General features: G+C 33.2%; 1 protein-coding gene across 1 annotated transcript in view; it reads right to left on the bottom strand.

The window, feature by feature from the left end:
* The window catches only part of Ndst4 (N-deacetylase and N-sulfotransferase 4), a 241,619-nt gene that overhangs the window by 30,667 nt on the left and 195,779 nt on the right, over positions 1–15,173 (bottom strand). The window contains exon 6 of the mRNA XM_027935447.3: positions 4,731–4,913. Within this exon, the coding sequence (XP_027791248.2) occupies positions 4,731–4,913 (183 nt within the window). The remainder of the gene's footprint in view (positions 1–4,730; positions 4,914–15,173) is intronic.

The raw sequence follows: 15,173 nt of genomic DNA, 5'->3' as shown, positions 1-15,173 counted from the left end.
TGTTTATTTATTTTTATGTGGTGCTGCGGCTCGAACCCAGAGCCTTACACGTGCTAGGCAAGTGCTCTACCACTGAGCCACAACCCCAGCCCACCTCTCTTTTCTTTCCTGTCCTGAAAAAAAAAAGTCTTCTCCTATTATCCATATTGACTAACATTTTTCTCTTGTCAATTCACTCTCACCTGTAGAATGTACATCTAATTGCTCCATATTGCCAATCAAATCCAAATGATACTGGTGGGTTCCAAAGCTCTCCCGTGGTCTTTAACCTGTTCCTCAAGGTTATTTCCCATTACGTTCTGACTTCTAAGAAACAAGTGCTGTATTTCTATTATTCTTTGCACACCTCTCCTTTGCTTATTCTGTTATGATACTTTAATAAGAGGCTATTGTGCTATGTTAAGTTCTAGGTTATAAATATAAATAAACATCATCTTGATCCTCAAGGTTTGGTTGAGATAGCAGATGACAGGCAGAAGCAATATCGAGTGATAAGTGCAGTAACAATTATTAATGTTATAGAGTGCTAAAGAGAGGAATAAATATGAAGACAAATTTACAATGTCATTTCATTACTAAAACAAGGCGATATTACAGTTTGCAAGTTCCATGAAAGTACAGACCTTTCTTATTATTATGTAGGTCCTTCAAAAGTACAGGGTGAATAAATGCACACCGAAAGCATAACCCTGAAATTTCATTCTATGAAGGGGGTGATAGAAGTGGGTTTGTTTTTCTAAGTGCAAAACCACCATTTTGTTGAAGCTGTACTGGAGTAAGAATAAGAAAACCTGAAAAAAAAAAAGAAAAAGAAAAAGAAAAGAAAACCTGGACTTTGGTCCTGGCTCATGTCTAACAAGTCAGTTGACTTAGAACATCTCACTAGTTGACATCCACTTCTTCTCTCAAATGAGTAAATTGGGCTAAATGTCTCCAACTTCTTCTGCTCTTTCGATCTATAACTCTCCGTGTCAGCATTCATTCATTACTTCACTGGACACATATTAATCGAACCTAGAGTCTGTGTGGTGCTAGGTCTTGTGATTTGTTTATGTCACAGACATTCAAATCTCATCCTTTCTCACTGGAGCTGGATGCTCTGACGGCTAGAATCAACAAAAGTGCTAACCACCTAAGGGTAGCAGACTGTGATTTACTTTCTCACTTCTTTAACCCTGGAGACACAGGCATGGACAAGAGAAGCTGCAGCTCTTTGAGAATTCCCCTGGTCACACGGGCAGGCAGGAATCCACATCACACTTGGCATATTTGTTGATAGTGAGTCTGCGGAGTGACTGAGTGAAGATTGAGACTGAGCTAACCTGACAGCTTGAGAGCTTAAAAGCATCGATTAGGGAATGCACAAGAATTTGACCTTCCCGCGCCTCCCTGTTTTGGTTTTGGTTTCTATAATAAGAGAGAGAGAGAGAGAGAGAGAGAGAGAGAGAGAGAGAGAGAGAGAGGGAGAGAGAGGTGGGGGGGTTGGAGAAGAAACTATTCTTTCATGGTTTGCATGATTACTCTGTCAAAACAGTAAGGGACATGAATTAATAACTACCTTTGAGCATAATTTTAAGACTCTTACACAGGAGGGGCTTAACTGACAAACAAACAGTCGAGGGATTGCATTCCATGTGTGTCCGCAGCACACACTACTATATTAATCAGCCTTAGAAGAATCAATTTCCCGTGAGAGAGGAGCACAGATGCATCTTGTTTGTACTTATCAGCCCAATGGCAGATATTCACATTGCACTTTTTAATTAGGTGATAAAGCAGCCTCACATATATGGTAGTTGGTGCTAATGAAAATTTACATAAGGAACTAAAGAAAATTCAATAGATGTGAAGATTACCATTTTGCACTTTTTTATTTCTATTTGTGGTAATAAAAAAGTGTGAATTGAAAATCTAAAGAAAAATAATAGTTGATTTACTTTTAAAAGAGAATAATACTAAATAAGAACTCCTCATGAACACAAAAAGGTATCTGAATATTTCATTTTGACAGTATGTAACAATGACAGAGTCCTCATATTTATCTCTCCTAACTCCAGAGTCATGATTAATTTGGACTATAAAATGTTTACCAATAAATGCTAAGTTTGCTTATCTGTTCTTTTTAATAATTAAATTTTTATTGTATAAAGGAAATACCTTCAGCTTTCTGTTCCATATTGTAGACATAAACATGAAAGAAGAAATAATATTCAAGGAAAAGAAATAAAGGTTTTATGCACTTTGTCATTACTTCACCACTTAGAGTTTTTTGGACATCATTTATAATTGGCAAAGTTTATCCAATTTGCTGCAATCAGTTGACTGCTCTTAAAATCTCAAGCATCTAAATTCTCTCTTGAACTTAATACTCTTCTATTTTCTATTTCTTGTTAAATATACTTCAGATTATGTGACACTTTTATTAGCAGAGAATGTTTACAACTTTATTTAATTTTTAGGTAAAAATAAACAATATATATAATATAATTCATAAGGTAGCAAAGGGAATATTTCAATAAAAACATTTCTTATTGAGTGTAACTTAAATACTCTTGCAATAGATTGCTATGATAATATATATGAATATTCCTAAACTTATATGAACATTAGTAACAAAAATTTGCAAATTCTATGAAATAGTTTCTGATTAATTATTTTATTTGTTTATTAATTTTATTGGTATATTCATTATTTAATTAATGTATTATTTTATTGAGGCTATGATCAATTGTTTATTGATAAATAATTAATATTAATGTTAATATTATAATATAATTATACCTTCCAAAATATCATAATTCTATAAAGAATAATTGCAGTTTATTATTATTTTATTTCTTTTTTTTTAATTTTTTTTTTAATTTTATTTCTTTACTTATTTATTTATTTGCAGTTCTGGGGACTAAGCCTTCATACATGCTAGGAAACTGTTCTACCACTGAGCTACAACCCCATCCCCATTTTTTATTTCAATTTTATATTGTATCCCTAATTCATTAGCACAATATCGGATAATTTTATATGTAAAAAACATTTAATCAGTATTTAGAATCATTATCTTAACCAAATCATATTGGAGTAGCCATATGTTTGATTATATTCCCATTGTAAAGAAGTGTTTCAATGATAGCAAAACAATATTAATACATAAATATTTTTATTTTATAAAGTTCAAAAAATATGACAATTTATTTCATTATTTTAAAACCAGAACCTCTTTTCTCCAAAAGAAAAGAGAGTTGAAGGCCATTGATTGATTCTTTTTATGTCAGCCATCTGTCTGAAACTTTGATAATTTGGCTGCTTTCTATTATTACTGAAACATAAATTATAGATATTTCATATATAAACATGTAATAAAATAAGTGACTTACGATCAATGATTCATCAATTTTACAAAAGCATGTGAGCCATTGAATAATCATCATTTATGGGATATAATGCTTTGCCTTTATAAAATCATCTTTTAATGTGACTCCACACACTCATAAAAAATTGTTTCTATTTGTCTAAGTTGTATTCCAAAAACCAAGCAACTTATCTGAAGGGAAGAGAATTAACGTGAGCAGTTCAGTGTAAACACAAGTGGCCAGTGTCTACTGGATAAGTCAGCAGAATATGGCATGACTTAGCAGAGCAGTCAGTTTAAAACACATTTCAAAATATGATAGTGGAAAAGAACAAACCCTACACAGGATCTGAGGGAATGTGTCATATCTTATTCTTTGTATGCTCTAGAGCAGGTAGATTGCCTTACACATAGCAGATGCTCAATAAAAATGTCAAAAGACTTCCTGACTGTGAAGATATAGTCAAATGAAACATGATTTATGGAAAAAGAAGAAACAATCTTGATGAGGAGGAGAGAGGTAGTAAAAATTCTGTTTTTGCAGTAATTTCTCATTAATGATGATACTACTTCTCTAGAGACTGCTTAGCAGGGGAACATCTGATCTGCTCTCTGTAGCCAGCTTATTGATTGTGTGGGTCGATATAATCTGATGCATAAAGAACTAGGAGAGTGGGAGGCAGCATTTTCCTGGCTAACTGCTAGCAGTTAGTTTACACTTGATGCATCCAAGCTGAGTGGCCCCACGTGAAGTTGAATTATCGGTAAAAGAAATCCTAAAATTGACAATTCTCTTTATTAGTAGGTCTAATGTTAGTGAAAAATTAGTAAGATTTAAAGAAAAGTGAAGATATGCTAAGGAGACACTAAATCTTATGGGCACTAGGGAAAACTTTGCTTTTCCTTTTTTGTATGTACTGTATTTTGAACATACAGATTAGAATCTAGTTACAGGGTCTTAGATTATCTTGATTCTTGGTTTCTATGTCCCAAATACTCAGTGCTAACCATTTTTTGATAGTATTTTTTAAATTAAATTATTTGAGTGCTAACCATTTTACTGCTAGTTAGTATATATGCTGCAAACTAGTCAAATGTTTGGCATGGGGAGCACACCAACAATATAACAGCATCCTCAATGCAAAACTTTCAAACTGATCAAACAAATAACCCAGGAATAGAAATAAAAACTGCAAACATTTAATATGTAATACAAATAAAAATATTGTTGAAGAAGAGAATGAGGCTATTATTGGATAGGAAAACAGCTTGTGTTTAAATGTCAGTTTTAATATATCTGGCAGATTTCCCAACACATATTAGATAGTCACAAATTGCTAGTTTCTTTCCCTCTACCCCATGAGAGAATATTAAATGTTACCTGCCAGAGAGGGTCTTTTTGCTCAGGAAAGAGCTCAAAGTACTTGTGAGCCAGTTGCACTGGAGGCAGAGTTTGCAGCTTCAGGTTGGTCCAACTGTGCACGAAGTTGGCCAAGTTCACAAAGGTATACAACCCCAGACGATCATTTCCATAGTTAGATAAATGGGTCATGAAAATACTGATCTGAAAGATAGATAAAAATGACTACATAATATCATCTGCTTAAGCTCAAAAGTGGCAGCAAAATCTCCAGGAAGCATGTCACCTTACCTTGGAATTTCATGGGAAGTACAATTATCTTTTTATAGGGAAGGACCCACATTTAATTTCTCCATCAAACTAACACTTAAATTCACTCTTAAAGTTGTTATTGAGATTGGCATTCCCTCACTGCTTATCCAAAGTATAGTGTAAATTTTCAATATCAGTTTTTTCCCTGTTATGGAATCAGTATCATCAAATCATCAAATCAAGTAATTTTCAAACTACTGAAGCATCAGAATCAGATCAGTTCTAAAATTAAAACATTGGTTTAGATATTTTCTGATGTAGATACACACACACACAAACACACACAGAGTTTGAAATAGAATCAGACTTTAGTATACTTGTTTATTATCTAATGGAGATTTTTTAGTGCAATAAAGGATTTTGATTGCTTTCTGCATAAAGAAATGATAAATGCTTGAGGAAATACCTGATTTGCATATTATGCAATATATATTTGTTGCACCATCACATAGTACCCCAGTAATGTGTTCAATTTTTATGTTTTAATGTATCAGTTAAAAATTTAATTTCATAAAACTAATAATGTTTGCACAGAAATTGATTACATTTATCCATACTCACTAATCTTCTTACAATTTTTTATTTTTAAAATTTTTTATTGTTGGTTGTTCAAAACATTACATAGTTCTTGACATATCATATTTCACACTTTGATTCAAGTGGGTTATGAACTCCCATTTTTACCCCGTATACAGATTGCAGAATCATATCAGTTACACATCCATTGATTTACATGTTGCCATACTAGTGTCTGTTGTATTCTGCTGCCTTTCCTATCCTCTACTATCCCCACTCCCCTCCCCTTCCCTCCCCTCTTCTCTCTCTACCCCCTCTACTTCTTACAATTTTTTAAACCTCAATGTTAACTCTAAAATTATATGGCATTTCAGTTACTGTTGTTCTTTTGTGTATATAAACTAAGGAAAACGAAATATAGATTGTTCTGGAGAGACCAACCAAAATTCTGAATGTAATTATAGTGATAATCTAATTTACAATCTATCAGGCATTGTAACAGGAATTAAAAATACCAAATAAAGGAGAATGACATAATTTTGATCTAAATTGCAGAGATTACTTCTGCAGCTCATTAAAAAAGAGCTCTTTTTCTGTAACAATATTTTGTATTTGTTCCTACATGTCAAGTTATTTTAAAATACAAATAGTTTAAAAGTAAATTTACTACCAATTATATAAATCTATAAACGTTCAAAGCAATCATGTAATAGAATAAAGTACTTCATTAATTTATTTAATAAAACAGGAAAATAAAATGTTACAATTAATAATAGTAGAATAAATGCAAAATTTGAAATTGAACAGTAAATATTGAAGAAAAGTCAAGTGTCTCAAAAGCTAAGGTTTGGTAATATTGTTCACATACTTTCTTTTAAGAGAGTATGTTGCTGGATGTGGTTATTTTGGGTTATTTGGAAATAAAAATGGGTATGCAGTGCCATTACAATACCATTTTTTGTTGCAGACCCGGCTGGCTACTCTCTGCAGTAAAGGTTATACTGATGACCTTCAGTTCAGAAGATATGTCACTGTATAACTGCAAATGCCCAGAGAAGAGACCTTTTATTTCAAAATAAAAAAGCATTACTTTGCACCAGAATTCAATAAACGATACTCTGGAAAGGAATTATAAGTAAAAGATACCAAGTTCCTTCCTTGAATGCCCTTTTAGTTTGGAAAAGGCAGTGTTTTTCCATATGTCATACTAGAATACTGAAAAGAATTCTCTGAGGAAAACCTCTTGAAATTATCAGATTCACTCCCCATTATAGTTGAAAGCAAAAAAGAAGATGAGAACATGACCCTTCACCCTTAGTTTTTCAGAATTACAAAATGAATATCTAAAGTTTACAAAGCATTTACTATGTCCTAGGTATGATTCTAAGCCCTTTACATATATGAAGAATTAAATCTTTACCATGCTCTTACAACGGAGGTCCTGCTATTGTCCCCTTCACAGATGAAGAAACAGACTCAGAGCAGTTAAATAACTCCTTGAAGTCCACAACTAGAGAGCATCAGCACAGGAATTCAAACTCAGGAAGCCAGATTCCCGCTTCCAACACAGGATATGCCTGAGACCTTCCACCCAAGCATATTCATATATAGAATCTGACACCCATCATTTTTTCCCTTTCTCCATTACAAAAAAGATAAAGTACATATTTCTATAGAAGACAGTGAAAAAACGATGAAAGTATTATCTTGGTAACTTATAGTTTTTCTTTCTTCTTTGAAATAGAATGACAAAAGATACATTATTTTTTGGAATCCTGAATGAAAAATTCTTTCTTTTGGGGGGTGGTGGGCAAGGCAACCTTTACATCTGCAGAAGGGCTACTATGGAAACTGACCCCTAAATTAAAACTTTTAAGACAATGAATTATAGTATTTGAAAACAATGCTACCAATAGATTCAGAATTTATCTTTGGATATAATATCATTTCTGTCATATTTCTTGTCCACTTTTTCCCTTGGGTATATTCAAACTTTATACTTGCAGATCATAAAAGAGAGACTATATTGAAGAATATTCTTTATATAGTTTGTTTAGGTAGAAGTTTACATTGACTCTCCCAAATGTTAGATGATATAATAATATTACTTGAGATTCATATGGGATCATTTGAACAAGCTCGAGTTATCTGTCATAGGTTTTTGCATTGGCCATTCTCTCACCCTTTAGCTCTTTTATCTCGAATAGGAAATGTTCTCTTGGCAGGACTTAATTAGAGTTTCTAGAACATAACAGTATCAGTAGTTGATGACCATATAATTGCAATTGTTGTCATGAGAACTTCTTTATAATCACCACAAAATAATATGCATTTGATCCCAATAAGTATGCATTTATCTCATGTCACTACTGTAATTAAGAAATAAGACAGTGTAAGTAGTGTGCTTCAAGATAATTATAGTTTCCCAGGACTGAAATTATTATGAAAAAAAACAGGCTACAGGCTGAGTGCCTAAAGAAATATAACATGTCCTAGAAATCTACCACCTGCCCTCTAGTGCTGTTATTTTAAGATGGAATTTTAAAGCTCTGGTGAACACCTAAAGTCTGACAAAATTATTTTTAAAAAATCTACTTTGAGAGTATTGTAAAGATTATTTTTAGATGACAGGCAAATACATGTGATCATTTCATTGAGGTATTAACGTAATTAAAAGATTTTTGTAGTGGACTAGTTCTAAGTAATTTTTCCAGAATTTTCTATAGGAGACTAAGCTTTGTTTTTATGAAGGATGTATAAAACTTAATGCAGGGCAAATAGAAAATCTGACTGTGGAAGGAAGCAGAGTCTGGAGATGTTATGTGGTTCTAAGCTGAGGCATGCTTGTGCAATTAAATTTCCCTTTGCTGAAAATAAAAAGAAGCACCCTGGACACTACAGTTGCAATCACTGTTGTATGGGGCAGCATGTGCACATGCCTTGCTGGTTAGAAACAAATTAGTTCTGGTATATGGTCAATTGACTGCACTTTAAGAAAAACAATTCTGCAGGCACAGCTTAACTGTGCATATCTGGCTTGCTAAAAGCACCTATTGTGCAGACAGAGCATTTTAGTTTTAGTATTTCTGGACAACTGACTTGTTTTAAAGAAAAAAAATATTCTGAAGAGTGTAGGGAGAATAAGATAAATTAAGAATGAATGTGGTTTGAGGCCTACATAAAGGAAGTCAAACAATATGCACTAGGATATAGCAGCAATTTTCCACAAATTTATAATATATTGCTACTATTTTAACATGATGGTGCATCTTCTACTTATCCTGTCCTTTTGTTTACTTATTTTGTTTATTATTTCATTGCTATATGTTAAGAATACTTTTACTTAATAATCCCAAAATATCATTTAGAGAAAATATGAGAGTACTGCATGGGTGCAAATTGTTCATATGCGCAACTCATTGTACCTTGAAATATTCCTGCTCAGAGATATGAATTGATTCATATAACCAGAGTTATCTCTCAGAGGACAAAAGGAGGCAAGGACATCTTGTTCAGTGGATGACTTTAAGAATGAAACATAAAATGCTAACATCAACAGTCAGTTGCAGGGGGTTCCCAAGGGGCCTGGAGGTCTGGGTGACATTACTTCTGTCACCAAGCATACCCTTAGGTTGCCTAATCTTGTTCTTGGCACTTCCATAGGTGTTTCTCTTTCAACTCTCAAGGCTGTCAACTCCCTTATGGTCAAACATAAAACAAGCCTTAATTCTTCCTTTTGTCTACAGCAATAATATAAAAATAAGTTGGTAAGCTTCTTGTCAAATAATTATTCATTAAAAACAACATTTTTTGTTAACATGATTGCCAACCATAATATTATAGTTGAGCCATAATATTTATGCATAAGCCAAATTTGAGAAGATATGATCTGTGGAATAAATCCATTGTGGAATAAAATCATTTGTCGATTCAAGGAAAATGGTGCTTTCAAATATGGTAATGTATAAATCTTGATGATAGAGGGTTTGGTAAATATAAATGAACTCTGGACAATTATTAAGTGAGGGGAAAACACTGTCATAGTGACAAACAGGATACTGCTGCATTAATGCAGGCAAGTGGCTCTCATGCCAAGTTTTTAATTCCAAGCTACACAATTAGTGACTAATAATGGTTTACTTTTGTCTCTTTTATGAAGTGGCTAATATCCAAAATACATGAAGAAGAAAATAAAAAACAGGAAAACTAAAATAAAAATTAAAGATCTTATTTTTTTCTGTAAAATTAAGCATCTAGGTTGAGTTCAGATATATTCAACTCTAGGTTGAGTTCAGATATATTCACTGTCAGTGCCAGAATAGTTTTCTTGCTTTTCTTACTTGTATAACAAATACAATGTCATTGTAAATTTTGTGGTCATGAATATCAATAGCCAGAATATATTATATAGTACCTTAAATTGGAATTTAGAATTTTTTATAGGATTCATTTTTATTTAAAATATTTATTAAAACTCAAGTGCTTAGTTCTGTATATAAGAATGCCTCTAAAACATCAAACCTTTTAAACAGGAATCAGATATGTGGTTCATAGGAAGTAGCATGATAACAAATACAGAAAGAAGCAACAGCTGTGTGGAGCAGGAAGAGGTGTGCCCCACTTTAAGTCAGCTTGCCCTGTACTCGTGCCCTAACATGGCGTTTTTCACGACCAGCATTAAATATTAGCAGTCAGTTTCCATTTTTGCCTCTGTGGCTCTGACGGTTTGCCCCTTTTCAGAAGGAGTCCATTGTGTTTAAAAATATGTCCATTAGCTTGTTAAATTATTGATTAGGCTTTTAGTTCTCATAAAACGTGAAGACAGATGGAATATAAGAGAAAACGTCCCTGATGGGCTTTGGCATTGTACTCATATTTTTCATATGAAAGCAATTTGGATCTTTCTTTTGTTCTGAATGTAGGCTGGAACATGCAAGAGACAGAGAGTAAAATTACGGTTAACATTATCCATTTGAATGCAATACTGTTTCTTCATCTAAACACACAGGACATAAATGTTAGTTGATAATGACAGGCAGCTTATACCTCTTGGAGCAACTAGTATCTGGGTAAATGCTTACATATTTTAGACACTCAAAGTAAGGAGTTTGCCCAAACCTAATATAAGTATAGTATTTTTTCACTCATTCCAAAGATTGCCATTATTTTGAAATCTACTATTTATACATGACATTTTGTTTTCCAAAAATGAAACATATTGGAGGTTGGTTATGGTTGACATTTCTTAACACTTTATGCTGTTGAATAATGTTAATGTACTTAAAATATTTGTAAATTTACTTTAAATTTTTGTAAAGTTTTTCTTTAATTACTTGAATAGTTACTAAGAAGCTATTCTATTTTAGAGAAATAAGTACGAATGGATTCAATGACCTATCTGAGGCTATACTGGGAATCCAAGAAAAACCAGCATTTAGAGTAGTCGACAAGTATATTGTACACTTAAAATTTTGTTAAAAATGTAGATCTCATGTTGTGTTCTTACCACAATAATATAAAATTAAAAATCAAAAAGTTAGGGCACCAGAATTGGTGCCCTTTCATATGCTATGGTTCTGCTAAAACTTTGGAATAAGTTCAGTAGATTTTCTTCTCTTATTTTCTGCTTCCTCTTCTTCTATCATTTTAACTATCTTGTACATTTTATTTGTTACAATCTTATATTACAACTAACAGTATGTCAGTTATGAATTTTCCCCACGACTTATTCAATGTAAAGTATCATTTTCATGTTTTTATTTTTGGAAATGAAGGAAATAAACCTTGTTATTTCAATATCCTTATCCATACCTGTACATACATTTCAGCTGACTACTGATGCTAGACATTTCAATATAATAAATATTGAAGAGAAAAACTAAGTATTTCATTTAGGTAGATTTTACTATTCTTGTTGCAATTAAGGTTTGCAAAAGAAAGAAACAGGAAAAAGAGGAAGGAGGGAAGAAGGAGAGAAGCAAAGGAAAGCTCTGAAGTCAAACTTGTCCCTTGGTCTGTAGGTCAGACAGATAGAAAAAGAGTAGACTGCTAAAAGTGGAAGAGTCATGTCTTTAAGTCTCACTCGGAATACACTCTCGCTATTGATCTTTTACTTAGGCTACTTCCCTAAGCAGAGCGCTCAGGGCTCCATGTGACTTTCACTGTGGTTTCACATAAGATGTGTAACACCACAAGCATTTATAATTAATCACTTATTTCTTTTTGAGGGTTTAGCATTCCATACCCTTGACTGTTGAAAGTAAGACTTTCCTTGAGTCTGAAAACCTGAGTCTTTGTAATTTGGAGCACATTTAATGAAGAAAATAATGTAGAGTTTTTTAAAAATCAGAAGAGATGGATTAAAGCGTCCCACAAGTCTTTATTTATTTCACAAGTCTGAAAATATAGAAATTCACTTTGCTATAAAATGTACTAATGCATATTGTTTGGGGTTTGCAGACAATGGGACAGTATAAACATGAAATGTGAAATCAGAATGTTTTACCTATTAATTAACTTCTCTGAATCTCAGGCTTCTGCATTGCTAAATGAAAACAATAACTTAGTTTACAGGTTTGTTGTGATACTTAAACAAGTTAAGGTATCATAAAACATCTGATAAATGAAAAACACTTTATGATGATGCCTATTCAATTAAAGTAAATGTAGAATACAGTAGTCCCCCTTATCTGTAGTTTTTCTTCACCAGGTTTCAATTACCTGTAGTCAACCATAGTTCAAAAATATTAAGTGGAAAATTCCCGAAGAAAACAATTCATAAACTGAATAACTTTTACTAGAGTACATTGTTATGATTGTTTTATTATTATTGCTAATCTCTTCCTTGGTCTATTTTATAAATTAAATTTTGTCACAAGTATGCATGTATAGGAAACAACACTGTATATACAAAGTTTGGTCCTATCTAAGGATCATTCTGAATGTAGCCCATGTGGATAAATAGGGACTACTGTAATGTATCAAGTATAATAAATTTATTATCTTTTATAATACCTTTCATAAGAAAAGTCAGTATTTCTTTGTTTTTATGATATCTGTATATGTTACAGCCTTTGATAACTAATATAATTTATAGTTAAACCACAAAATATTAGATACATGTACACAAGAGCAAAAGTGACTAAGTTCAATACCTAATATGTGAAGCTCTTTTGTACTCATGTTATTTCTTAATAAATTCAAGCTTGTCCACCACTGGTGACTGCAGATAAAAATCAGGAGAAGATTGTTTAATGGAATCCTTTGTTTAATTTTAAAAAGTGCAATGAGCATTTTTTTTTAAAGCAGATGCTACTCAAGTGTAGTTCAATGAATTGCTTCTCTTGCTTCGCCCATCTAATGCCCTCTAAAGCAAACAGCCCTCCCCATCCCCTTACCCCTTAGGGTCCTCACCACTTGACATACTGTGTGTTTGTTTGGTTATTTATTGTCTATTCCCTCATTCCCATATTAGCAGGTAAGTTCCTTGAATATAGAGACTCTGCTGCTATTGTCCATTCCTGTGTGCTTTACAAAATTCCTGGCACATAATAGGTGTGCAACAAATATTTATTGAATGAACAAATGTATCCTCGGTGACATACACTTCTTTGCCAGTAGAAAATGTGAAGTAGCTTGATTGCTTTCCAATTAGTCCCTGAATTCTAAAGACGTGAGGGGAAAAACAAAACATTCTATCTTACAACCCTGAAAACAGCTGGCATTTGATAGGACAGGATGACTTGCTAAATTACATTTTTTATTTGTGTTTTCCATTTCTACGATCAGACTAAATGCAACAGAAGTTCCATTCTGCATCTGATTATTTACCAGTGTCCCAGTATTTCAGTCATAATATTTGGTTAGTGAATTATTAACAAATCAGAACTGTTTTGATTCAAGACCGACTAGAGTGTAAACACTGATCTTCCTGAATAGAGAAGTTGGGCAGTGACTTCGTCAAAGCAGCAGTAAATGGGGCAGCTGTTCTAACAGAGAACAGAAGGCTCCTGATATATTTCAGTGAGCAGGAGCTCCAGTTTCCATTTTTTTTGTACATTAATAGAGGTTTAAGTCATTAAAAGCCAACACATGTTTGAAGCATATTGTTTTTGCTTATATTTGTGTTTTATTTTTCTTCAGTAGGCAAATCAGAACAGAGATTTTAGGTGTTATGATAATTGCCTTTTAGAATACCCTGAGACTGAACAAAGATCTCCTGGTTTTACACAATGGGAAGCAACCAAAGATGCTTTTCCTCTAAGCAAATTCACTTCACTCTTTTTTTGGTAAGAGATCAAATTTCCTTTTCAACGCTGTTGCAATAATGCCACATAAAAGTCATTGAAGTGCAAATTCATAACCCCAGGAATAATCCTAGGCAGTTTAGCCACTGGGTAGAAAAAACCTGTCCATTAGCAATCAGTTTAAGCTTCTCTAATAGCTTCAAATAGAGTTCAACTCTTCAGTGAAAAGAAAAAAAAAGTGTCTATTCAACTTTCAACCAATTGAAAAATATTTATTAAATGCTTATTATGTTTCTACCAATGTATTATCAATTGGAGAAATTATAATGAGTAAATTATGCACAGTTTTTGCTGAAAGGAACTTAGGGTCAAATGGGAGTACAGAAAATGAAGCAGTAGATTATGACACAAAGTGAACTGGAAATCCCAATACTCTGTGACAGCACATAGCTGCTTGGGCAGGGAGCTCATCTAAGAATGACAGAAGGAATCTTGAAAAAAAGGAGAATGTAATCTGGAAAACAAGGGGGGACATGTCAGGTGAGAGGATGGTTGGAGTAGGGTGGGTGGTGTGCAGCTGAAGTTATGTTAGACAAAAGAGAAGGTGTGGATGAAAGGCAGTTGGTAACAATGCATTCTAGAAATTATAAGTTTTAAAATGTGGTCTATGAAAGGGAGTGGGGAAGCATGAAAAGGAGAAGACCAGTTCATATAGATTTTTTAAATTCTTGAGCGGTTTGGCCTTTAACCCTAGAAGCAATGGGAACACTTGAAGGATCTTTGGGAGGGAAGAGACATGGTGGAATGCGTATTTTGTATATGCACATGTATAACTGGAAGTCATGAGTCATTTAGAAGGTTGTCATGAGCACATGATTGGAAAGTAATGATTATCTGAATGGTGCCAATGTAATAGGAAAGAATAAGATCCAAAAGATGAAGATACCAAATCTCTAGGGATTTATGTTTGATTAGAATCTTTAATGATGTATTTGATTCAATGTCAGAGATAAAAACCAGAAAGATCAAAGTTGATACTCAGGTTCTCCATTTAGGTAACTGATGGATACTGCAGTGATTTCACCTAAGAGGGAACAATTGAGGGCTGAATAGAACAAAAATTAAGAGAAATAAAACTTTAAAATAGCAGTTATAAAGAGCCAGACGGAGAGCTAACAAGGGACACCGAGAGGTCCACTATGGCTGCTCTGAAGGTCCTAGTGAGGTCATACAGATTCATGTAGACTCTAATCTGTGTATGTTCTCCAACATGGCACCAACTAGAGGCCAGCTCTAAGTATGTAGAGAGCAAAGAGTTGAATTCTGCTATAATTGAGAATTTTCTAAATGAAAGGAAGAATAATGGCATAAGGAATATCTTAGTAAGTAT

Source organism: Marmota flaviventris, chromosome 7, assembly GCF_047511675.1.
Source record: "Marmota flaviventris isolate mMarFla1 chromosome 7, mMarFla1.hap1, whole genome shotgun sequence".
Taxonomy (NCBI): Eukaryota; Metazoa; Chordata; class Mammalia; order Rodentia; family Sciuridae; genus Marmota; species Marmota flaviventris.
This window is presented reverse-complemented; position numbering and strand designations above follow the sequence as displayed.